Below are 26,920 nucleotides of genomic sequence, written 5' to 3'. Positions count from 1 at the left end.
CAGTCTCTGAGTAGATATCACTTAAGAAACTGCCTTAATGTCAGTTCAGTGAAGAGGTTGAATATGTTGCTGGTTATTAGAGTTCTGTGTGTCTTTTTTTTTCTAAGCTTTTTGGTATTTACCGCAGCCTTGTAAATAAGTACCAAGCATTTAGTAGCCCATACCTGCTTTGCCAGCCTCCAGTACCCAAGGAATAAAATGAATGAAATCAGCATTCTTTTCTACTTGCCTGGCAAAATCGTTACTCTCCCTGGGCAAGTAAGCGAGTCACTATTTCCAAGGCTGCTTTACCGGCACTTCACTTCGAGGTGGGAGAAGTTGGAATCGCTCTAGGCTGGTGAAGCCCCTGAAGTAGTCACCTTAGTCAGGTTAGTGAGCGGCTCCCCTACTGCTTTCCTGGGGTTGAATGCCCCCACCCATCCTTCACAGCTTACACACGAGCCCACACAGCTTTTTGTTCCAGCCCATCCAGCTCTTTCCCACTGCTTTGGCTTCCACCCTCTCCAGCTTAGCTTCTAATGCCTTGTCCTTCTTCAGTTAGCATCTTTCTCTCTCTCTTTTTTTTTTCCTTTGGGTGGGGAAAGGGGAAAGTCTGCCTATGGGTGGGAGCAGTGTAGGTAAAACAAGTGGTCTCCATTCTCTTGCCCTGCAGATGCATTTCCCCGTATTGCTCCCATCAGAGCATCAGAATCCCTGCACAGCCAGCCCCCTCAGCACCTCCAGTGTCCCCTCTACCGGCCCGACTCAAGCAGCTTTGCAGCTAGCCTTCGAGAGCTGGAGAAGGTAGGTGATGTGATGCCGGAGGGCTGGCAGCTCACCTCTCCTCCCCATCTGAGGGTTATGCCTGGGCTGTCCTTCCTGTTTTTAGAGGAAGAGAAGTTTCTGTGCTTCCATATTCACAGTGACTAGACAGTAGGCTTTTGTTCATGCCATAGGAGAGGTAAGAAGACACAGTGGAGGAGGACTGTAGAGAATATTTGGAATAGTTTAAGATGGTTTTGCGAGGTAAACTGACCTAGTTTCCTCTTGCCCTCGTAGGGTCATTTGTAATGAAATGTAGAATTAGTCTTCTGGTGCTGGGGAGGACAAAAAGTGTAAGAAGCCTGGTTTTCACTGTTAGTGGCTTTACCTTCTCAGATATTTTGGAGAGTGGGGGAAATTGCCCATGGTAAAATAGATTGTGCCCAAGATGTTGACGTTTCTCTGCTAACTACTGTACTGTCTTTTATCTTTTATAGTGTGGTTGGTACTGGGGGCCTATGAATTGGGAAGATGCAGAGATGAAGCTGAAAGGGAAGCCAGATGGTTCTTTTCTGGTACGAGACAGCTCTGATCCTCGTTACATCCTGAGCCTCAGCTTTCGATCACAGGGTATCACCCATCACACTAGAATGGAGCACTATAGAGGTAAGAGGTGCTGCTATGGGAGGAAGCCTTCCTTCAGCTTTGCCTTTGCAAACTTTTGCTGAGTTAGTCCCCTGACCTCCTTTTTAAGTTTTATTTCATTATTTTTGTTTTATGTATGTGGGCCTGAGCATATGTATGTATATGCATCACCTAAAGAGGGTATTAGATCTCCTGGAGCTGGAATTACCAGCAGTTATGAGTGGCCTAATATGAAGGTCTTCTACATCCTACAGTATCATTTAGCCAAGATTTAATTCTCTTTTTATTGTTGCTATTGTTTTGTTTTATTTTTTAACATAGAATATCTCTATGTAGCCCTGGGTGTCCTGGAACTCACTATGTAGACAGGCTTGCCTAGAAGTCAGAGATCTGCTACCTCTGCCTCCCGAGTGCTGGGATTAAAAGTGTGTACCACCGTAATCAGCCCAAGATTTAATTCTTTATGTAAAAAATAGTAGCCTAAGAGTGATGGTAGCCTGGTCAAAGATCTGTATCTTTGTTTTATATATATAGTGTTCTACCTGCATGTAAGCCTGCTCACCAGAAGAGGTCACAAGATCTCATTACAGTTTGAGGTAATTGAACTCAGGACCTTTGGAAGAGGTCTTAACCTCTGAGTCATCTCTCCAGCCTCATCTTCTAAATAATCTTTTAAAAATAAAAGCTGGGCCAGGCAGTGGTGGTGTCTGCCTTTAATCCCAGCACTTGGGAGGCAAAGGCAGACAGATCTCTGAGTTACAAGCCAGCCTGGTCTACAGAGTAAGTTCTAGGACAGCCAGGACAAAGAAACTGTGTCTTGAAAAACAAAAACAAAAAAAATAAAAATAAAAGTGAAAATCTTTTGTGATTTTCAAAAAAATGTTTTATCTTTATAATTGTTTTAAGTACATAGATACCTGTGTTGCATGTGAAATTTGTTGGGGGGTAGAGATCATATTTAGAAAAGTTTAAGAAGTCATAAATTTCCAGGAGGTGGTAGTAGCATATGGTTTTAATATCAGTACTTGGGAGGCAGAGGCAGGTGGATCTCTTGAGTTTGAGGTCAACCTGGTCTACAGAGTGAGTTCCAGGATACCCAAAGTTAACACAGAGAAAAACCCTATCTTGAAACCGCCCCCCCCCCAAAAAAAAAGAAGCCATGAATTAGGTTAGGAGAGGTGGCTCAGTGGTTAAGAGCACTTGTTGCTCTTCTAGAGGCCCAGAATTCAGTTCCCAGCATCCAAGACAGGTGGCCCACAACTGTTTATAACTCTAGTTCTAGGGGATCTGATGACTTCTTTTGGCATCCATGGGTACCCATACATACATGGAACACACATACAAAATAAAAATAAACCTTTAAAAAAAAGAAGCAGCAGCAGCCATGGATGGATTAGCTAAGTGTTGGAAATGGGATTTGGTAAGAAGCCATCACTGCCTATTTTTCTGCTGTTCTAAAAAAAAAACAGAATGACAGATAGACCAGTTATGAAATAAATTATTTTAGAATGAGATATTTTGTTAAAACTATTAGACTGATGATTGGCTAGACTCTGGGAATAGTGGATGCATTCTTGATCTTTAGGTTCATGATAGATGAGGAAGTGAGCACTCTCCTGAGTACTACTCCACTGACTTTGTGGTTAAAGGTCCTTTCTTACATAGTGGGGTTTTTAGAAAGAAGCTTTGTTTCTGGTGCTTGTTGGTAGCTGGACATGCCCTCATCATTTTCAGTGATACATAAGAGTAATGCAGAGACTCCAGTCTGCAATTCCGTGGAGCGATTAGTTATCACGAATTATGTTCTTATTGTGGGTGTTTTCTTTTGGAACCTTGTATTATGTCATAGGAGTTCAGATTCTCTTTTCCCTTTGAAACTCTGGAGTTGGGGGGAGGAGGACTTGCTAGTGTCTGGACTGGGTTTTAGAAGCTCAAGAAGGAAAGGTGGCTGGAGAGATGGCTCAGCGGTTAAGAGCACTGGCTGCTCTTCCAAAGGTCCTGAGTTCAATTCCCAGCAACCACATGGTGGTTCACAACCATCTGTAATGAGATTTGGTGCCCTCTTCTGGGTTGCAGGTACACATTCAGGCAGAACATTGTATACATAATAAACCGTTTAAAAAAAAAAGGCAAGACTGACTTTACTTTTTTTGTTCCTGCTATGTAAGAATGGCTACTTGAAGAAGGAATGGTATGCATATTTGCAGACTTGGATCTTAGATCATTCACTACAGTTCTTACCTCTCACATCCTTTATAGTCTGTGTGCATCTCATTATATAATAAGTGTACTTAGATATTTAGAAGTATAAATAGGGGAAGTGTGTCGTGTAAGGAATAGTTTACATATGAAAAAGAAAATCTTTTCTGAATTTAATTTTTTTACATTGTTTTTAATTTATGCATTTTGTGTGTTGCATGTGTGAACACGCTAGCTATCACACATGTATGATAGACAGAACAACCGGAGAGAATCAGTTCTTTCTTCCTACTGTGTTGGTTCTAGGGCGAAGACTCAGGTTGTCATCTTTGGTGGCAAGCACCTTTATTCACTAAGCCATCTTGCTGGCCTTGTATTTTAAGATTTTTGTTTGTTTGTTTTGTTTTTCGAGAGAGGGTGTCTCTGTGTAGCCCTGGCTGTCCTGGCACTCACTCTGTAAACCAGGCTGGCCTCAAACTCACAGAGTCTCCTGTCTCTGCCTCCTGAGTGCTTGAATTCAAGGTGTATGCTATCATAACCAGCAAAGTGAATTTTTCAAAATTACTATTTTTAAAGATTTACTTATTTATTAAGTATACAGTGGTCTGCCTGCATATGTCCCTGCAGGCCAGAAGAGGGCACCGTATCTTATTACAGATGGTTGTGAGCCGCCTTGTAGTTGCTGGGAATTGAACTCAGGACCTTTGGAAGTGCAGCCAGTGCTCTTAACCTCTGAGCCATCTCTCCGGCCTATCAAAATTATTTTTTAAAAATTTAAGAATTTAATTATTAGGCCAGGTGGTGGTGGCTCACGCCTTTAACCCCAGCATTTGGGAGGTAGAGGCAGGTGGATCTCTTTCGGTTCCAGAATAGCCTGGACTACAGAGTGAGTTCTAGGACAGCCAGAGCTAAACAGAGAAACCCTGTCTCAAAATTTAAAAAAAAAAAAGAAAAGAAAAAAAAGATTAAAATGTTCAAACCAGGCTCTTAGGTCATTTGAGGTTCTTTATTTGGTTTATTTGGTTTGGGTGTTTTTTGTTGTTGTTTTTGTTTTTAGAGTTTTCTATATAGTCCACTCTGGCTTCTAATTCAAATCTACCTACCTTAGACTCATGAGTGCTGGGATGACGAGGATGTGTTACCAAACCCCACCAAAAAAGTTTGTAAATTTACTCTTTAATCTTCCATTTCAGGAACCTTCAGCTTATGGTGCCATCCCAAGTTTGAGGATCGCTGTCAGTCTGTGGTAGAGTTCATTAAGAGAGCCATCATGCACTCCAAGAATGGGAAATTTCTCTATTTCTTGAGATCCAGGGTTCCAGGTAAAGCTATGGTTATATTAATTATTATTGTTGTTGCTTTTTTGAGACAGGGCCTTATTGTGTACACTTTCTGTGTAGCCCTGGTCTTAAACATATGGTCCTCTTGCCTGATCCTCCTGCTAGTTATATTAATTATAAAACCTAACTTGGAAATGATCTAGTAACCAGAATGCCCCAGCTGCCAAACATAGGTCACACCTGAAACTTTCTGACCTGTCTATTGTAGGAACCCCTTTTCCTGCAGAGTCCAGTGACTAACCCCAGCCCTTGTACATTGGTCTTATAATGTTCTGAAAAATGATTTTTCTTCTCTGACCATATGAATAAGAAAACTCCTCCCATCTCTGAAACCCAGGCATCTTGTACTATTTGACACTGAGATGGCTCCTTGCTGCTGTCACAGGTGTCTTGACTCCTGTGAAACAGAAAGTGAGAACTCCCATGTCACTTCCCTGGGGACAGGGAAGTCCAGGAGTCCAGGCTCAGTTGTTTAGGAAAAGATGCCTGCTATAGATTTGTCCATACTGTGCTAGTTGGTGATGAGTGGGGCTGTTGTTGTTACTTTGTTTTTATTTGGTATATTGACATCTCTACTGTTGTTAAAGACAAAGATTTCTCTCCATTTGGGAGTGCTGTCCTGTTCTTGGCTTCACTGGTGTGGTCATGTAGTCAACCAGCCCACTCAAGAAGGCTCTTGCCTAGGCTCTGTCAGAGAAGGTGAAGGGATGGTTTAGAGGAAATTGGTTTTGAGCACTGGGTAAAGAATACTAACAAGTACATTAATGTGAGGAATTTGTAGGATACAAACAGAACTTTAGTGGGAGCTTCATGCTTTCACTTTGAATCAAATTAGCTTCCTAAGTAGGGTGCCAAGAAATTGCTCTAAAATGTAGGAGTTGCTGGGGAGCCTTGGGCAGAACATCAGGAACAGGATCGGGCCAGGTGACAGTGATGTTTGTATAATGTTGGTGATTTAAATAAGGCACGACAGGGTGTGAACTGTATTAATTCTCACTTCATTTGGTATTTGCTGCTGTGCTGCCAACACTATCGGGACTCATGTGTTTGTCTCAGTTGCAGGAAAATGCTAGAATTCTTTAGTATTGACTCTGCTTAGCAATTTTTAACATTTGTGGATATGATGGATACTTATTTAACATTTATTTGTAACTCAGTATAAAAAGTAAGCTAGCCGATGCCCTCCGGCAGCCCATGGCCTTAGGAAGGGGTGGCAGGAAGACAAAGGTAGGAGAACCCCAAACAGAAGTGATTTTCAGGGAAAGAGTGGGCTCTGCTTGTTGTGAAGTAGGCAGATTCAGCCAGATGTCATAGTACTCTGAAGCATCTCTGCTTGCAGACTGTTGAGGGACTTGGTAGACTCTTAGACTCTACCAGTACACCTCTTTCTATCCCACAAATGGGCTTTGTCTTCAGAAATTGCAGCTGAGATTTTAACATTGTACATGGGCTAGAGTTTGTAGTATTTGCTACTATTTATTGAGTGCATGTTATATACTAAGTATAGGTCAAGTTTCTAATGTAAATATCCCTTAATTTTAACCACCTCAAAATTAGCTAATCAATTATTCTATTAAAATTATAGGTAATGGGACTGGGCATTTAGCTTGGTTGGTTGAATGCTTGTCTAGTCAGTCCCCAGCACAGCATAAACTAAGTATAGTGGGTGTACTTGTAATCCTAGCACTCAAGATGTGAACTAAACCACGGTCTTGGGCAGGGCAAGCTGGGCAAACTCTGTGGTGGAATCACATTCTTGTCTGTCCGTCTGTTTCTGTCTCTGTGTGTGTTTGCTTGCTTTGGGAGGTGGTGTCTCCTGTCTGTGTGTGTGTGTTTTCTTTGGATGATGGTGTCTCATGCATCCCATGCTAGTATGTAGCTGAAGCTGATCTCAGTACTCAATCTGTAGCCCAGACTAGTTCTGGAACTTGTGATAATCCCTCCGCATTAGCCTCCTAAGTGCTGGAATCATAGCTGAAAGCTGCCATACAAGCTTGCCCTGTTGTGACAAGGCAAGTATCAAGTTCAGCACCATAGAATGAGACCCTGCCTCAAAAATATTTTTAAGTAAAATATCGTTCTGTCTGGGATTTACCTATTGTAATCCCATGGTTTACAATTTCCTTTAAAAATCATTATTAGATCCAAAGGCTTGACTGATCCAGTTTGGACATATGGTGGAGGAGGGTAACAATACCACCACTTTTCCTAGGTATAAGGTGAACACCATTCAGGCAGAACTTGAGCACTGCCAGATACTGCATAACTTTTCCCATAACTCTACCTGAGTTCCTTCTTTGTTGTTAGTTAAGATTTCCTTTTGTTTTTCTTTTGCCCCTCCTCCCCCCACAACCCAGGCAATGACATATAGCCCTTACTGGCCTCAAACTGACCATATTGCTGAGGCAGACTTTGAATTCCTCCTGCCTCCACCTCCCCAGTCCGGGCATCATAAGTGTGTGTGTTTCATTTTTCTATTACCAGTATCTATCTCTATCTCTATACACTAAAGTTTAGTCTTTTTTTTTCTTCTAAGATTTATTTATTTATTATGTGTACAGCATTCCTTCCATGTGTGCCTGCAGGCCAGAAGGGGGTGCCAGGTCTCATTATAGATGGCTGTGAGCCACCATGTGGTTGCTAGGAATTGAACTCAGGACCTCTGGAAGAGCAGTGCTCTTAACCACAGAACCATCTCTCCAACCCTAAAGCTTAGTCTTTACAACTGTCCTAGAATTTACAGAGATCCACTTACTTCTCTGCTACCCTGCCTCTAATGCTGGGATTAAAGGCATGTACCACCATGCCCAGTTTTAAATCTCTTTTTAATGCCGGGTGGTGGTGGCACATGCTTTTGATTCTAGTACTTGGGAGGCAGAGACAGGCAAATCTCTTTAATTCGAGGCCAACCTGTAATGGTTTAGAGAGTTAGTTCCAGGACAGCTAGGGTTATTACACTGAGAAACTCTATCTCAAAAAAAAAAAAAAAAAACTTTTTTTCTTCTTATTCGTCTTCTTCATCTTCTTCCTTCTCCTTTCTCCTCCTCCTCCTCCTTTTTTCTTGTTTATATGTTTATTTTTTACTTATTTATATATATATATATTTTTTATTGAGCTCTGTATTTTTATCTGCTCCCCTCCCTGCCTCTCCCAAGGTCCCCATGCTCCCAATTTACTCAGGAGATCTTGTCTTTTTCTATTTCCCATGTAGATTAGATCCATGTATGTCTCTCTTAGGGTCCTCATTGTTGTCTAGGTTCTCTGGGATTGTGATTTGTAGTCTGGTTTTCTTTATTTTTAAAAACCACTTATGAGTGAGTACATATGATAATTGTCTTTCTGAGTCTGGGTTACCTCACTGCTGTGTAGTACTCCATTGTGTAAATGTACCACATTTTCCTTATCCATTCTTTGGTCGAGGAGCATTTAGGTTGTTTCCAGGTTCTGGTTATGACAAACAATGCTGCTTAAGTACATAGTTGAGCACATGTCCTTGTGGCACAGTTGAGCATCCTTTGGATATATACTCAAAAGTGGTATTGCTGGGTCTTGAGGAAGGTTGTTTACTAATTTTCTGAGAAATTGCCATATTGATAGCCGAAGGAGCTGTACCAGCTTGCACTCCCACCAGCAATGCAGGAGTGTTTCCTTTACCCCACATCCTTTCCAGCTTAAGTTGTCATTAGTGTTTTTGATCTTGGTCATTCTTACAGGTGTTAGATGGAATCTCAGTTGTTTTTATTTGCATTTCTCTGATGACTAAGAATGTTGAACATTTTCTTAAGTGTCTTTCAGCCATTTTAGATTCCTCTGTTGAGAGTTCTCTATTTAGGTCTGTATTCCATTTTTTTTTAATTGGATTGTTTGCTCTTTTGATGACCAATTTCTTGAGTTCTTTGTATATTTTGGAGATCAGATCTCTGTCTGATGTGGGGTTGGTGAAGATCTTTTCCCATTCTGTAGGCTGTCGTTTTGTCTTGTTGACCATGTCCTTTGCTTTACAGAAGCTTCTCAGTTTCAGGAGGAATAAATAATTCCCATTTATTAATTGTTTCTCTCAGTGTCTGTGCTGCTGGGGTTATATTTAGGAAGTGGTCTCTTATTCCAAGGCATTCAAGTGTACTTCCCACTTTCTCTTCTATGAGGTTCGGTGTGGCTGGCTTTATGTTGAGGTCTTTGATCATTTGGACTTGAGTTTTGTGCATGGTGATAGACATGGATCTATTTTATTCTTCTACACAATATTATTCTTCTAGTTATGCCAGCACTATTTGTTAAATATGCTTTTTTTTTCCAATTGATATTTTTTGCTTCTTTGTCAAAAATCAGGTGTTCGCAAGTGTGTGGATTAATATCCAGGTCTTCTATTCAGTTCCATTGGTCCTTCTGTCTTTTTATGCCAATACCAGGCTGTTTTCAGTACTATAGCTCTGTCATAGAGTTTGAAGTCAGGGACTGTGATGCCTCCAGAAATTCTTTTATTGTACAGGGTTGTTTTGGCTATCCTGGGTTTTTTGCTTTTCCATATGAAGTTGAGTACCGTTCTTTTGAGCGAGGTCTGTGAATTTTTGCTGGGATTCTCTTTTTTTTCAAGGCAGAGTTTCTCTGTGTAACAGTCCTGGCTATCCTGAAACTCGCTCTGTAGACCAGGCTGGCCTAGAACTCAGAGATCTGCCTGCTGATCTCTGAGTGCTGGAATTAAAGGTGTGTGCCATCACTGTCTGGCTCTCTTTTAGTTTTAAATGTTTTTGGTTTGTTTTTTTAATTTTTTCTTTAGATTTATTTATTTTATATGTTTAAGTGTTTACCTGAATGGGTCTTCCTGCATCAGTTAAAATAATCAAGATTATCCTACACAGGCATGCTCAAGGCCCATCTCCTAGGTGATTATAAATCTGTTAAAATGGTAATGCTAACCATGCTCATGGTCATGTTATAATATCTAATATAATGCAATATAATGCTTGGATTCAAGCACTTTTACGCACTGAGCCACCCTACTGACCCATCAACAAAGTCTTAGCTGTGAGTTCTTGTAGAATCAAATAAGCTATACACTTCAACTTTGAAGGGCTCCTGGGCCTATGAGCTTAAATGAACCCGAGTCTTCACAAGATAGGCCTCCAAGGGGTGAAGTTTTCCCTCAGGATTCCTTTCCTGCTGTGTTAGTACAGATAGGAGATATCTCTGCCATGGTGCCGATTTCTTTATAATTACAGCTGCTTTCTCAGCACTAGCCTGAATGCTCTCTTGTGTTGAAATGGCCTATGCCAAACAAATTAGCCCATTAACTTTCAACTTTTCTCAGGTTCTCAGGATATAAACAGAATGAAGGCACATTCTTGACTAAAACAGTACATTAATGGCCTCCAGCCCAGTTAGAATTCTTGCTCTCCTCTGAAACCTCATGAATGGGCCCCCACTGTCCAAATTTCTTCAGTATTCTTGCCTCCCAAGTTCCCAGGAGAATGGCCAGTTAAGCTCAGCTTCCAGCACTCAAGAGCTTTTTAAATACACTGTTCCAAACTCTTTTATATTCTAGCCACAAAACAGTTTCAGTGGCCTAAGGACTGTATAACCAGGTTTATCAGCAATGACCCCACCCCACTCCTGGTACCAATTTCTGGCTTAGTTTCTTTCCCTGTTGCTGTGATAAAATATTCTGAAGCAGTCTAAGGGAAGCCAGAGATAGGACTTAGTGGTTAAAAGCATTTGCTGCTTTAGCAGAGAACCTATGTTCCATTTCCAGCGCCCACATGGTGGTTAACAACTGTCTTTAATTCCAGTTTCCAAGCATCCAGCTCCTTCTACTTGCTTCCTCGTGCCAGGCATGCATGTAGTGCACATACATGTAGGCAGAACACTCATCCTCATAAAGTAAAAATGAATAAATCTTTTTAAAAAGAATACATACTGCTCTTGCAGAGGTCCCACGCTTGTTTCCCAACACTCATATCAGACGTCTCATAACTGCCTGTAACTCCAGCTGGTGGTGGGGGGAATCCAGTACCCTTTTATGGGTTCCATGGGTGTGTGTACATTTGTGCACATAAACTCAAGCAGGCACACATACATGCACATAATAAGTAAAAGTGAGTTCTAGGCCAACCAGGGCTATATAGTGAGACCCTGTCTTAAAAAAAATTAAAATAACATAACAATAAAAATAATATAAAATAAAAAGCAACTTAAGGGAAGAAGGGTTTATTTTTTGAAAGATTTATTTATTTTTATTTTTATATTATGTGTGCCTTAGGTTATTATTGCTGTGATGAAACATCATGATCAAAAGCTACAGAGCAAATTCCTACACTGGAAAAAAAAAAGGGGAGAGGAACTTGGGGAGTGTCTTAGTTAGGATTTCTATTACTGTGAAGAGACATGATGACCACAGCAACTCTTATAAGGAAAATATTTAATTGGCTGGCTTACAGTTCAGAGATTCATTCATTTTTATCATGGTGAGACATGGCAGCATGCAGTCATACATGGTGCTGGAGAGATAGCTGAGAGTCCCACATCTTTCACAGGCCACAGGAAGTAATCTCAGACAGTGGGTGGTGTCTTGAACATATGAGAGACCTCAAAGCCCACCTCCGCAATGACACGACACACTTCCTCCAACAAAGCCACACCTAGTCCAACAAGGCCAGACCTAATATTGCCAGTCCCAATGAGCTTATGGGGGCTCGTTGCATTCCAACTACCACAGGGAGCAAAAGAGTCACAGTCCATCGAGGGAAGCAAAGGCAGGACTCAAACCAGGTGAGAACCTGGAGGTAGAAGCTGATTCAGGCCATGGAGGAGTGGTGCTTACTGGTTTGTTCCTTCTCATGGCTGCTTATTAGCTTGTTTTTTACAGAACCCAGAACTTTAGCCCAAAAGTGGCACCACCTACAATGAGCCCCCTCCCCAACTAATTGAGAAAATGTCCTACAGCCAAAATAGTCTGCCTATACAGCCCAATCTTAAGGAAGCCTTTTCCCAGTTAAGGTTCCCTTCTCTCATAATTACTCTAGCTTGTGTTGACAGAAGACTAGCCACCACAATATACATGGGTGTTTTGCCTGTGTGTATGTGTGTGTACCACATGTATGCCTGGTACCCAAGGAGGCAAGAAGAGGACATCAGATCCCTTGAAACTAGAGTTAGAGAAGGTTGTGAGCTGCCATGTGGGTGCTGACAGTTGAATCTGTGGAAGAGCAACTGGTGCATGTAACAGCTCAGCCATCTCTCCACAGAGAAAGGGTTTATTTTAACTCACAGCTGAGTCCAATAATATAGTCCGTCATGGTGGGAAAGTCACGGTGGCAGAGGCTCAAAGCAGCTGGTTGCATTTTATCCATAGCCAGGAGAGAGCAATAAATGCATGCTACTGCTCAGTTCCTTTTCTGTATTTATACAGATTAGTGGGTGGACCTTCCTCCTCAATTGATGTAAGCAAGATAACCCTGCACAGGCGTGGTCAGAGGTCCATTTCAAGTTGACAGTTCACACCATCACAGCTATAGGCACAATACTTTTAAGCTTCATTTATTTTGGGGTTCTAGGTGTCAAACTAAGGCCTTGCTCATGCGAAGCAGGTGCTCTACCATTGTACTATACTGAGTACCCCCACTTTGTTCATTTTTCAACTGGATATATATTTTATTTTTGAGTTATTAAGAGTTCTTTATACATTTTTCTTTATTTTTTTGTTTTTCTTTTTTAAAAATATTTATTCATTTATTATGTATACAATATTCTGTCTGTGTGTATGTCTGCAGACCAGAAGAGGGCACCAGACCCCATTACAGATGGTTGTGAGCCACCATGTGGTTGCTGGGAATTGAACTCAGGACCTTTGGAAGAGCAGGCAATGCCTTTAACCTCTGAGCCATCTCTCCAGCCCTATTTTTTTGTTTTTCAAGATGGGGTTTCTCTGTGTAAGAGTTATGGCTGTTCTGGAACTCATTTTGTAGACCAGGCTGTCCTCAAATTTACAGAGTTCTGCCTGCCTTTGCCCCTGCAAGCCTCTGCCCTCTATGCTAGAAGTAAAGGCCTGAGCCATCTCCTGGCTCTTTGTACATTCTTTGTATAAATCTCTTGCCATATCTGTAACTACAGCCTATCATTCTGTGTTCTTTTTAAGTTTTGGTTTGTTTATTTTGATTTGAGGCAGGGTCTCACTATGTAGGTCATGCTGTCCTCCACTTTAAACTCAAAGACCAATCAAAAACCAATCTTCCTTCCTTCCTTCCTTCCTTCCTTCCTTCCTTCCTTCCTTCCTTCCTTCCTTCCTTCCTTCCTTCCTTTCTTTCTTTCTTTCTTTCTTTCTTTCTTTCTTCTTTTCCAAGACAGGGTTTCTCTGTGTTGCTTTGGAGCCAGTCCTGGAACTAGCTCTTGTAGACCAGGCTGGCCTTGAACTCACAGAGATCCATCTGCCTCTGCCTCCTGAGTGCTGGGATTAAGGGCGTGCGCCACCACCGCCTGGTAAAATTGACTGTTTTATGTTAATGATTTCCCATTTATCCTGTCCCTCCTTTCTTCCTTTCCATTCCTTCACTTCCTTCCTCTTTCCTTTCTTGCTTGCCTGCTTACTTCCCAGTACTTGGAAGGTAGAGGTAGTAGGAGCCCAACCTGGACTATGTGATACTTCATCTCAAAAAACAAACAAACAAAAAACACACAGAAAACCTAAAGAAAGGGACTGAAATGATGGCTGAGCAGTCTAGAATGTTCTTGTAAAGGACTGGGGTTTCTCTTTCCAGTGGCTCACAAATGCATGCAACTCCACCTCTAGCTCCAGGGCATCTGATATCCCCTTCTGGCCTCCTAGGAGTGGGGGCCATAGAGACACACACATCACATACTAAACAATAAAATTTAAATTAAAAAGAAAAAAAAGATCAGCCACCTGGATGGGGGAAGAAGACTAAAGGCTTTTAGATTTGGAGCGTGGTCTGTCCAGGGTGAGGTGTCTAGCAAAGGTTAGTCACAAATCACCACTGGCTGTCTTGAATACCCTTTACCAGAGAGCAAGTACTCAGAGGAGCCACCTAAGAAAAAATTTCTCCCAAGGTTCCCTTTACATGTGGCAGAGCCACCATGGTCCTTTCCTTAGGTGGAGCAGGTGCTAAAGGCAGGCCTTTATTATTTTCTAACTGGTTGTGTCTGCAGTATTTCTTTCCCTTTTAAGATGTATTTTTTTTTAACTGGAAGAGGACATCAGATCCCACTATAGATGGTTGTGAGCCACCTTGTGATTTCTGGGAATTGAATTCAGGTCCTCTGGAAGAGCTCTTAACTGCTAAGCCATTGCTCCAGTCCTGACTGCAGTATTTCTTCGGATAGGACTGTGGCTAAGAAAAGAATTCCTAGCTGGGTGTGGTGACAAAAGCCTTTAGTACCAGCTCTCTGGGAGTCAGTGGATTTCTGAGTCTGAGTCCAGGTGGTCTATAGAGTGAGTTCCAGGAAAGCCAAGGCTACACAAAGAAACCTCGTCTTGAAAAACCAAAAAACAGAGTTCATTTAGTATTTTTTCAGCCTTGTTTTCAGTTTGCTTCTCTTACTGTCCATGTTCCTTCATTTATGGAAACCAGCACATTATTATTTTATTTGAACGTGTTTTCGTGTCCTGCCATTCTTGGTGGGTGTCTGTTCCATGGTACTGACTGGGAATGGGACTTTCCCAGCACAGAGCTTGCTGATCCATGTGGGGGTTTTGCCATGGGTCCTGGCAGGCACTTGAGCTCACATTCTCAAGCTGGCTTAGTTCTTTCAGAAGAATCATCTTCTTTGTCACTGTAACCAGCCTGATGCTTCAGGGGTAGAAAGGAGAACAATGAGGGAAGGATGGGACAGAGCTGTCCTGGTCTGGCCTGAAAAGGCAGGTGCAGGGCTGGAGAGATGGCTCAGTGGTTAAGAGCACTGACTGCTCTTCCAGAGGACCAGGGTTCAATTCCCAGCATGGTGTGGGAGAATTGTCTGTATTCTGTCAATCATGTATTTTAATAAAACGCTGATTGGCCAGGCAGGAAGTATAGGTGGGTCAACGAGACAGGAAGTGGAGGCAGGGCAATGAGAATAGGAGAAGGCTAGGGAGGAACCTCCTCAGCCACTCCTGCGCAGACCACCAAAGAGGCAGCATGTAACTTGCCCAGCTGAGAAAGGTACAGAGCCATGTGCTTACATAGATAAGGATAATGGGGTAACATAAGTTATAAGAGCTAATAAGTAGCCTGACCTAATGGGCCAATCAGCTTTATAACTTATAGAGATCTCTGTGTGGTTGATTTTCCTTGGGGCTTGCTGGCTTGTTAGGGTACCGTGCGGGACAGAAACCCCAACAAGCCGGCCCTCATGCTACACCAGCACCCACATGGCAGCTCACAACTGTCTGAAGATCCAGTTGCAGAGGATCTGACACCTTCACACCAATGCACATAAAGTTAAATAAACCATAAAAAAGTTTTTTTAAAAAAGAGACAGGTGCAGGAGTGGCAGTTTTGACAGCAGCTCTCCCTTCTACCTGTCCTGTTTTCGGCTTACTAGTTGGTGTGTTGTGGGGCCTTTCAGAGCTTCAATGATTTATACCAGCACTGCTGCAGAGAGGGTTTGTAGTGAATCTCTTTTTGTCCTGTCAGCCAGCTCCTAAATAATGACATTATTAATTATGAAAGCTTGGTCTTAGCTTAGGCTTGTCCCACTAGCTCTTATAACTTAAATTAACCCATATTTTTAAATCCATATTCTACCACATGGCTTTTACCTCTGTACCATTCTGTGTGTCCAACTTGTTCTACATCTCATGGCCTCTCTGTCTCTCTTCTTCCCAGAGTTCTCTCTGTTCCTCGAAGTCCCACCTATACCTCCTACCCAGCTATTGGCCATTTAGCTCTTAAATAAACCAATCAGAAGGTGCCTTGACAAAAACATCTTCACAGTGTACAAAAAGATTCCACAAGAAGGGCTAAACTTTAAACACACATGACCCTTTCTGGTAATAAAGGCTGTTCAAGCCATTGTACCTCTGACCATCCTGAGCCCTGGTGTTCAGGATATTGCTAGATAATACTGAATAACCATCTCACATTCCCAATAGGGAGACTTGGGGTTCTTGTCCATTCCTGAGACCCTCAGGCCTGTGCTTGGCCCTTTGGCCATTTATTAGACTGTTTTCCACAGTTAAGAGTGATTCTGGAAGCTAGGTGTGGTGGCCCACACCTATGGTACCAGTACTCAGGAGGCTGAGGCAGGAGGATTGCTGTAGGTTGAGGCTAGCCTGTCTACATAGTGAGTTTCAGTTTAGTCTGTGCCATGTAGCAAGACCCTGTCTGGAAAAAAAAAAAAAGAAAACAAGACAAAATGTTTCTGGGGAGGTTATCAGAGGACACTAAATTCTGTGAGTAACATATGGTAATGGTGCTTCACAGATGGCTGACACAGTCCTTTGTGAGGGGTTTTGCACAGGATATATGCATGAACTCTTAACACAGCCGTATGACCTCCCCACCTCATTTCTCTTCTCCTGCCATTAGCTGCATTACTCCGTCTGAAGATTTCCCTTTGTTTTCATTCTTAAAGGACTGCCACCAACACCAGTACAGCTGCTCTATCCAGTGTCCAGATTCAGCAATGTCAAGTCCCTCCAGCATCTTTGCAGATTCCGGATTCGGCAGCTTGTGCGAATAGATCATATCCCAGATCTCCCACTGCCTAAGTATAATGGGTTCATCAGGGTTAGGGCAGGGATGTTGGGTTAGAAATACCTTTGAAGCTTGCAAGTTGCTCCCAGAGGCCAAACCCAGTATAAAATATTTGTAGGCAGTGTTCTTTCTTTTCCCCATGTCTTAGCACTTAACTCTAGAGCTGTATCATTGGAGCAAAAAGGGAGCTATGTCTGTTGGCCTCACTCTGCAGGCCTTGGGCAGAGTGCAGAGCAGTAAAATGAGGGAGACAGAAGTGTGTAAGTAGTGAGGTGAGAATTTTATCAGGTTGGCAAAGACTGTTCAGTAGTCGTAGCCAGTGGAGAAGGGAGGGTTCAGCAAGAGAGGTTTCTTAAAAAAGACAACAGTCAATTTCCTAAGAAGTGTTCTCTTAAACAGTACACCCTGTGTCTGTTTGCTTTTCACAGACCTCTGATCTCTTACATTCGAAAGTTCTACTACTATGATCCTCAGGAAGAGGTGTACCTGTCCCTAAAGGAAGCGCAGCTCATTTCCAAACAGAAGCAAGAAGTGGAGTCCTCCACGTAGCAGCAAGGGCCTCTGCTGTTCAGCATAAAATGGTAGGAACACCCAGCCTCTTTATCAAGCCACTAGACTCTTCCTGAGTATACTTCTGACCCACACATTTGTCTGATAGTTGGTTCCCTAGTAGGTACATACTTCATTTGAAGGAAAACACAGTAGGCATGAAGGCTTAAAGCAGTGGTTCTCAACCTTAATGCTTCAACCCTTTAATACAGTTCCTCATGTTGGAGTGATCTCCAGCCATAAAATTATTTTTGTTGTTACTTCACAACTGTAATTTTTGTTACAGTTATGAATTGTAACGTAAATATTCCTAGAGATAGAGGTTTGCCAAAGGGGTCGCAACCCACAGGTTAATATCTCTTATGTCTCTTACAGAAGACCCAGGTTCAGCTCTCAGCATTCATACAGCAACTCAAAACCATCTGTAACACCAGTTCTAAGGGGTGAGGTGCCCTCTTCTGGCCTCTGTGGACACTAGGCTTACATGTGCCACATATCCATATATGCAGGCAAACACTTAATGCATACAGTAAAAGTAAAATAAATACAATTTTTTCCTTTGTAGAGAGACAGAAAAAGAAAACTGGGGATATATAGTTCAGTAGGAGAGTGCTTGATTGCTAGTACTACTCAAAAATTTTTTTGGCATCTATGGTTTAATATGGCATTCACATGTTTAATCCCAACACTTGAGGGTAGAGGCGGGTAGATCTCTGAGTTCAAGGCCAGCCTGATCTACAAAGTGAGGTTCTAGGACAGCTGGGGCTGTTATACAGAGAAACCTGTCTGGGAATACAACAACAGCAACAAGAAATCCCCAAAATAACAAATTTTTTTTTTTTTTTAACCAAGATGAACATGGTGCTATACACCTGTGATTCTAGTATTTGGGAAGTGACAGCAAGAGGATCGTTAACTCCAGACCCAGTGTAAGGGGCGGGGTGGCATACGATCAGCGTAAGTAAGGCAGCCACAGTGACTGCATATGCAGCCTTCTCATATGTGCCGCAACTGATCTCCAGGTTACTGAATGCATGATACAGAAAGCAAGAGCCCCAAGGGAGATAAACTTGGATGGAATTCATATATGCCTTTATTTTCAAAAGACGCATTTTAGCAAGAGTTCACCAAGGCTCAAAACTTGAGATGGGGCATGAGAAAAAGCAGCCTGTCTTTTCACAGCCACTACAGAGTAGATGTTCAAAAGGATAAGTTAGACTGGGCATGGTGGCACACACCTGTAATCCCTACATTGAGGAGGTGGAGGCCACAGGGTCAGATTTCACAGTTGGCCTCAGCTACACAGCATGTTTGAGGCCAGCTTCATGAGACCCTGTTTCAAACTACCCCCCACACACACACCAAAAATAGATAGATAGAGAGAGAGAGACTGAAGAGATGGCTCAGCTTAAGACCACATACTGGTTTTGCACAGTACTTGAGTTCAATTTCCAGCACCCATGTCCAGTAGCTTACAACTATTGAGAACTAATAGGGTCCTTCAGTTAGAGCATGATTTCTATGGGTACTGTGCCCTGCAAGAAACCCACAACAACAGGAGCACATTCAGAAGTCCTCAGGTGTTGGGGGGTAGGGGCTCCAGACATCATCATACATGAGGATATAATTGGACTAGAAATACAATTAACCAGAGTATTAGGATGGGCAACTGAAAGAAGTCTTTGAGGGTTTATGTCCTTTGTAGCTTTGTGATACAGAACAAGGATCAAAATGAACAGAGGAAGTTGAACATCTGCTGGTACGGTATTGTAAAAGCATCTGGTTGTCCAACTGCCATTACGCTGTGGAGCTATCTTCTCCCATCTACAGTGCTAGTCTATTCTCTCGCACTCTGCTACGCTGTTTGAACTGTGGTTTTTGTTTTGTTTCCCTTTTACCTAGGTGTTTTGATTGCCAAGCTCCAGTTTGAAGAACCAAATGAAGCTACCACAAAAGAAGAACTTGGCAGAAAGAGAGAATAGAGAGGGTTGTGATTCCCGGCACAGACTTTGGTTTCCCTGCAGCTCTGGGGCTTCAAAGAAGCACACAACCGTCCTCCAAATGGGGCTCCCTGTTCTACCCAACCCTGTGCCACCCCAGAGATGAGCTCCTTGGAAAACTGGAAGAAGTCTTAACACTGTTTCTTTTCACAAGTTATGTTTTGATATTTACATTTCTCAGTGTAGAAAACTCAGTCAAAGGCAGCTGGGGTTTGTACCCATTGAAGTGAAAGTGGTGTTGGGATGGGTCAGGGGAAAGGGGAGGGGAGGGCTGGTGGGTCAGCTGGTGCCAAAGGCAGCATTGAAATCTTTTCCATGACCCTGGGGGAAGGGCAGGGGAGCCAGAGACGTAAAAAAGAATGAGATTGGTAGTTTCTGAGGAAAGGTGTCCGATTTTCATCTCCAGCTTCGGTAGGAGATGAGCGAAGGGGTGATGGGTAAAGAGAAACTGGCTGGTCTTGCTGCTGGAGGAATAGTGACTCCCCACTCCTTTCCTTTAAGGTTTACAAACCTGATTTCAGAACTGCCTCTCATGGAATCGGTGTTCATTTTGTTGTGCTAAATTCCTTAAGCTCAGTGACCCGAGGCAAACCCACCTCTTCCTCCATCCTCACCCTCTTCCCCCTCATAACTGTACATTTCCCTTTGGTTATAACAGCACTCCTATTGCTTCTGCCGGCTGTCAAGGCAGGGGTGTTTCTTGTCACCTGGGCAGTTCAGAGCTCCAGTTCTGGGCTGCTGAGGTTAATGGCGCATGCTTTCTGGTTCTTCATGGCAAAGCATACCTACAGCTGAGGAGTTAGTGTTCCCCCATCTGTCAGCTAGTGAGAGGAAATGTGGAAGAAGTGAGAAGCAGCTATTGTGCTTCTAAAGGAGCCTGCGTGTCTCAGCCTTAATGGGATTTCCATAGAGCAGAAAGAGTCTCATGATCATAGATTTATCACTGTCATCCCACCTCTGGGATGGGAGGTGGCAAGGGCTTCCTCATTTTCCCACCTTCATTCTTACAACCCAGATATTTCCTGAGTCAGACCGCATTGCTCTTCCTTTACTGGGAAGTCTATCAGATGCTCGTTTGAAAGTTGCCTGTTTTCCAGATAGATGTGAAGGGAGGAAGGAATGTCAGTGCTTGAGTTGTCTTTGTGTCTGAAGCTTGCCATGGCCAGTCATTGGCTACATAAGTTGGCTCTCCTAGAGTTACTCTGGAAGGAGTAACGGTCAAGATGAACAGTGTAGTTGTTGGGTCGTCTTTACCCTCCTCTAGTGTTCCGTGCGACAGCCTTTGAGTTCTCTCTGCTTGTATCTGCCTTATATGACAAACTCAACATCATCAGGTTTTGAGTTTGGGTGGTTTAGGGTGAAGCCCTGTGTCTTGGAAAATTAGAAAACTGTCTCTTCTGGAAAGTGGCCTGTGGGCTCCCTCTTCATGGAATCACCTTCTTCCTCCTTTAGCTAAACAGAAAGGGAATGAGCTTCCTCAACTGGCTGGAAAGAAATGAACTGTGTGCGTGTCAGTCTAGCCCACTTCTGACATGTCTCATGGTACTTTTCCTTCAAGACTTCATATGACCAGCAGCATAAGATCAGAGATTGGCGTACCTGTAAGCTCTGCCTCTGGAAGGTACAGGTCACTCAGCATCATACATACAGAAAGGGCTGTTCTGCAGTAGAGCCCCAAATCTAGAATCCATAGACATCTTCGAGTGGTTTTGGAAGGGATTCTTTCTCCAACTTCAGCCGCTCATAATTTAAAAATTAGTTTTCATCTTGTGTTTGCATGACTCTGAGCTCGGTAGTGTGGAAGGACATATGAGGTAGAAGACAAGACCCCTTCCCCGAGGGAACTGTAAAGTGACTGCTGCATGTGAAGGAATTAGAGAGCCACTCATTGCAGCAGGAGATGTAGGGCCAGCGTTAAAGATAGAGTGGGTGTGATCAGGGTAGACCAGATGGTCTAGGAAAGCTCTGTGGTGATGAGGCTTTGGGTTGTAGGCGAGGGCAGTGAAACAGAACACTCAAACTAAAGTACAGAAAGAGAAATCTGCATGGTAAGTGTGCAGCTAGCTATCTTAAATAGCATCAGAATCCTACTTGACTGCAAAGGTCTAGACTGAAATTTCCCAGTAGTTCACGGGTCTGAAGGCTAAGGGGGTGTGAGGGTGTGGTGGAGGACAAGACCAGAAGTCAGCAGACACCTCTATGGTACTGGGGTTACCAGTGGAGAATTTATATGCTCAGGTGCAAACCAGACCTGCTACAGAGCACGGGCAGCCTCACCCTTTGTGTCCTGGGAAAGTGGGTTGCACTGTGCTCACGATCTGCATGTGTTGCAGACACAGTCCCTTTCTTGGCAGAATGGGCTGCAAAACAGCAGTATGGGAGACAGCTCCATGAGACCTGGCTTGGCACACGGAAGGCCTTGGGCAGAAGACAGTGGTTAGGGAGAGCAGTACTGCAGGCTAGCTGGAGAAGGGAGCAGGAGCAAGGCCAGAAGCCAGCACTGGCCCCCACCCTTTGCCCATTCTGTGCAGTTCTAGTGGACATGCAATCCACTTGTCTTTGGTGGTTATTTGCCAGTCACAGACCAGGAAAGGCTGTCAGTAGAGACCTGCTATGGAGTTGTGGTTGGGGGTGGGGGGTCACTACTCCCAGACCCAGCCTATAACCTTCACTTGTTTATAACCTTCCTCAAGACGGGTATGTGCCAGTGTGAGCTAGTGACAGCTACTGCTGCAACCTGTTATTACTTGAAATGCATGTCTGTGCCAGTAGCATAGGCATGGGAGAGCAGGGGCGTGGCTGTGGGGTCCAGCTGTCCTGGTTTGATGTTTAGGCTGATCATGGCCTTGTCTCCTGCTTATGCCAAGGTGAAGAAAATGTAGATGGCAGTGTCAGCCTCTTGAAAAAACTTGGAAGTGTCCCATAGTTTCCTGTTTCTCCTTTCCTACTGTCATTTAGGCTGAGCTACTGTTTGAGCCAAGCAGGGAGTGATGGGATTGGCTACACATTCCCCTCTGATGCATATCCCATAAGGAGTAGGGAACAGTTCAGAGTATAGCCCCAGGGAGCCTAGAAGGGCATGACCTGCTTGAATCTCCTATCCCAGTGGGAAGTAGGGATAGGAGAAATTTCCCCAGGTAAGATATTTTCCTTCCTTGTTGCCTCTCCTGATTTTTGAGCCCAGGAGTCAGAGGTCAAGTCACTGAGATGTAAGGAGCAAGGTCTAGAAGTGTATGTGTGTCCTCATTTGTAGAAGTCTTGTCTGCAGTTGGGATGTTGGGATATCTCCACTGGCGGGGACTAGGATTTGTTTTCCACTTTGAGAATGGCATGCCCCCTGTGTGGAGGGGAGGAGCTTTGAGTTAGACTTTTTCCCTATGGGAATCCTCTTGGTCTGGTTTGTGGGAAGAGGGGAGTGGATACGTGGTTTTTATTTCTAGTCATCAGCACAGCTGTCCTTACACTGAATTTGTGCTATTGCATACATGTAGCCATCTTTCTTTTCACTGCAGCAGTGTTTATCAGTAGTTCAAAATGATTTATTTGCTCCTGGGGAGTAAAATCTTTTTTATTAAAAAGAAAAAAAAGGAAAAAAAAAAAAAAAAAGAAAGGTGTGCCCCATCATGATAGCTGTAGAATTACAGGGCCACAAGAATCAAGTCTGCAAGTCCCCATGCATGGTACATCCTGTTTTGGCATCGGAGCCTTTGTGCTCAGTAGTGTGCCAGGAGGCCTTCCTTTAGCAAGTGGAGAACGTTCTGGGGAGTGAGAGGACTGAACCACAGAGAGGGCTCTGGGGACTCAGTGCTGCAGTTGAAAATAGAGTACCGATTCTGTAATCTGCCAGAGGAGGGAACCTTTCTTTATGTGCAGATTTCATGTGTCTGTGACCTTTCATTGCTTCCTGGTGTCCTGGTAGGGGTCATCTAGTCTTTTCTGGTGTCCCTCTTGTCTTTCTTGTCCTTTGTCCTGTCCCTTCCCACTTCATCTACCTCCCAGAAAGCCAATCCTGCATGCTGAGTTTGTGACATGCCTTCACTCCCATTTCATCTTCAGAGGGTTTAAGAGGGTCCCTGGAGCTGCTCCCTGCCCCACCGATCCTCCTCACAATGCCAAGAGGCATCAAGGAGCAAACAAAAGCAGCCAGCTGTAGCGGGCACACAGCAACATTGGATCGCAGCTGGACTGCGATGGCAGCTGCTTCTGGAGACTGGGAAAACAAGACAGTCTTCTTCAGCCCCTTGGGTGTGACCCCCACTGTGCACATAGCTCAGTGGACAGTGGCCTGGTCTGACCACTCCATCCCTGGTGCTCCCAAGAGGGACAGGCAAGATCCAGGCACTGCTCTGGGTAGGCCAGACATTGGAATGCCCACACTGGTGCTGCATGGCACAGGCACTGCTGTGCATTCTGGTGGTTTTTCAGAAACTGCGTGCTGAGGGGTGTCATTCTGGACTCAGTGGTTAGGGGGTTCTTCATTAGAGGGGAGCCATACCCCTGCAACCACTCTGTCCTGCTCAGCCACCCCTGTCCTCCGAGCCAAAGCCTGGCCTGGTTTTTGTCTTCCCATTTAGTTTTCCTTCTTATTCTCCCTTTTTGTGCTTAATTTATTAAAATAGTTGCTGTATAATTTATTTTCATAAAGTATAAAAATAACTAAATGGTTAAAATAGACTTGCAGGCCAATCTTAAATGGGTGGGGGGGTCTGGGGTGGGATGGGGAGAGGAAAAGATGTTTTGATATAAACAAAACAAATGCACTTTGGGTGTGTTGGTATTTTTCTGGGCATAGAGGGGCGGGTGTTGGGATGTCCCTGTAGATTAGTTCCAGAATGGGGTGTCTGTAAATACTGTATCAATAGGCATGTTTGACTCTTGTAAAGGGACATTAGTAGCTGCTGCAGGTCCTGTTTGGAAACCCTGTGTATAATTCCCAGTTTTTTGTAAGTGTCAGTGCGGGAGACATTTGACTCTTGTGTTTGTATCTCCTTTTTATGATTGCTGTACCGACCCATGTCTTTTTGGGGAGGGATGAAAAGAGATTTGAAATAAAAATGTTTAGAAATGATCTGTTACTGGAATTCGTGTTTTTCGGTACCTCTCCTGTCTCTGCACCTTCCCTGGGCATGGGGTCCCTACACTGGCAGCCATGCAGAACACACCCAGTACCATCTTTAGAGTAAAGTTGTTGGAAAATTCCTGAGGCTGATGGCCACTGCCCAGAGCTGCCCTACGAAGTGCAGGAGCATTCCGGAGAACATTGGGGAGAGTAGGCAGGTGCCTGCCCCCTTCCTGCCTGGGTGAGCCGAGGCATAATGTGGAGTGGCACATTTATGTGGCAGTAGCCATTCTGGTGAGGCTAGCCTTCAGCTTCTTTGCCACTTTTCCAGCCTGGTCCTCCCAGCTCTTGGGCAAGGCTGTCACTTTCCTGATTGGTGCAGGGCTATACTGGGAACTGCTTCAACCCCACCTACCCTTCCCCATTTAGTTTTCTGCTTTCTGCTTAAGGGCCCAGTGTTCTGCCTGGAAATTTGTCTATAGGTTTCCTGCTGAATTCCCTGGGAAGCTTCTTCCTTAGGCTAATCAGGCAGGCTCTAGGAGTTACGCTGGCCCCTGTCAGCTCATGTGGGAATGGAAGGTCCTTGTGATGAAACTGTTCCTTGATCCTGACAATGATAATAACTCCTGAGTAAAATTTTCTTCATTCTTGAAGGAAAAGGTGCCTCCAACAATAAAGTCAACAGCATTACTGGGTAGGTTCCACTAGCCATTTGGGAGCCCGTCACAAGAGATCTTGGCCAGAAGTACCTGAGCTTAGCAGGCCTCATCTAGAGTGTGTTAGTGTGTTACTGGAATATACTTTCCAAATGTAGCACTGATGGTCATTGTTCCAACTCCAGATCACTCAACATGGTGAGTCCTGGTGGACTCAGCTTAAGAAAGCTAGGCCCGGGCCCTCTGACTTGGACTATAAACCCCTGGAAGAATGAGCATCCTCTGCGGTCTTATCCACTTGTAGCGGCTGCCTCCCCTCCCATGGCAGAGCTCATCATGCACATGCTTAACTTAGACATCCATTGCACACAGTGGTGTGGAAGAGTCCCCTGCTGTAATGTCTGACGTCCCTTGCTGGAGGTGACATAAGGAAACTTTCTCCTTCTTTCTTGGCTCCTTCCACATCTCAGTATGAGCATCTCACCTCATGACTCTTCTGCATATTTGTGACAGTTGGACTCTGAGCACCCACTGTTTTTCTTTGTTGTTCGGTCAAAATCTCAAGAGTTCATTCAAGCTTGTGAGTGAATTGTCATTGGGACTCCTTCCCAAGAGATTCAGAAGGAGGGTATTTTTGGCATTGTTAAACTCTACTTTGGTAGAGTTTTTTTGTTTGTTTGTTTGTTTTTTCCACTAAGTCAGGGTTTCTTTGTGTAGCTTTGGAGCCTGTCCTGGAACTTGCTCTGTAGACCAGGCTGGCCTCGAACTCACAGAGATCTGCCTGCCTCTGCCTCCTGAGATTGGGATTAAAAGCATGTGCCACCACTGCCTGGCAGGTATCCCCCTTTTTATCCAGTTTCAGCAATTTCCCAAGTGGCCTTGCCTCCTGTTTCCTCCCTCCCATTCTTTAAAAAACCTTCTAGGGGCTGGAAAGATATGGCTCCCTGGCTAACAGCAGCTGTTTTTGCAGAGGACCCAGGTTTGGATTCCCAGCGTCCACATGGCTCACAACCATCTTTAACTCCAGTTCCAGGGGTCTGATACCTTCTTCTGGCCTTCATGGGCAACAGACACACCTGGTACAGATACGTATGTGCAGACAAAACATTCATACACATAAATCTTTTAAAAAAAATAATTCCGGGGGGGTTGGAGAGATGGCTCAGAGGTTAAGAGCATTGCCTGCTCTTCCAAAGGTCCTGAGTTCAATTCCCAGCAACCACATGGTGGCTCACAACCATCTGTAATGAGGCCTGGTGCCCTCTTCTGAACTGAAGAAAGAATACTGTATACACAATAAGCAAATAAATAAATATTTAAAAAAAATAATTCCGGGCTGGAGAGATGGCCCAGAGTTAAGAGCACTGATTGCTCTTCCAGAAGTTTTTTTTGTTTTGTTTTGTTTTGTTTTTTGACAAGGTTTCTCTGTGCAGCTTTGGAACCTGTCCTGAAACTAACTCTTGTAGACCAGGATGAGCCTCAAACTCACAGAGATCCACCTGCCTCTGCCTCCCAAATGCTGGAATTTAAAGGCGTGTCCACCACGGTCGGGCTATTCTTAGAGGTTCTGAGTTCAATTCTCAGCAACCACATGGTGGCTCACAATCATCTATAATGAGATCTGGTGCCCTCTTCTGGCATGTAAGCATACTTGCAGGCAGAACACTGTACATAATAAATCTTTCAAAAAAAACAAAAAACAGCCCTGAGGCAAAATGGAGATAAAGAGAAACAGATTAACAAGAACTAAGATAAGGCTGAATATTCATAACTCATAACAAGTCTTCATGTCATGATTTGAGAGCTGGTTGGTGGGCCCAAAAGGAAAAAGCCTGTTAACACCTGCATAAAATTAAAAGTAAAAAATTCCTTCTAAAAACCACATGTACGCCTGTGAGAAGGCTTAGCAGGTAAAGGTACTTGCTGACAAGGCTGACTACCCGCGTTCAATGCGACCTGAAAATTGTCCTCTGACCAACACACACACAGAGGGTACACACTTAGACTGAGGGGGATAGCATCAGGGACAGGCCCTCCTGGCTGA

At 43.8% G+C, this 26,920-nt stretch overlaps 1 protein-coding gene across 2 annotated transcripts in view; it reads left to right on the top strand.

Moving 5' to 3' along the window:
* The window catches only part of Socs7 (suppressor of cytokine signaling 7), a 39,100-nt gene extending 14,871 nt beyond the window's left edge, over positions 1-24,229 (top strand). For both annotated transcript variants that reach the window (XM_085695723.2, XM_048450643.3), the window contains 6 exons: positions 653-783; positions 1,239-1,407; positions 4,779-4,907; positions 16,491-16,626; positions 17,041-17,193; positions 19,064-24,229. In XM_085695723.2, coding sequence (XP_085551849.1) covers positions 653-783; positions 1,239-1,407; positions 4,779-4,907; positions 16,491-16,626; positions 17,041-17,161 — 686 coding nt within the window. In that variant the 3' untranslated portion in view covers positions 17,162-17,193; positions 19,064-24,229. The remainder of the gene's footprint in view (positions 1-652; positions 784-1,238; positions 1,408-4,778; positions 4,908-16,490; positions 16,627-17,040; positions 17,194-19,063) is intronic.
* Positions 24,230-26,920: the final 2,691 nt, after the last annotated feature.

This window comes from Myodes glareolus, chromosome 9, assembly GCF_982192425.1.
Source record: "Myodes glareolus chromosome 9, mMyoGla1.1, whole genome shotgun sequence".
In the NCBI taxonomy this organism is placed as follows: domain Eukaryota; kingdom Metazoa; phylum Chordata; class Mammalia; order Rodentia; family Cricetidae; genus Myodes; species Myodes glareolus.
Note: the sequence above shows the minus strand (reverse complement) of the source record. Positions and strands in the feature narration are given on the sequence as shown.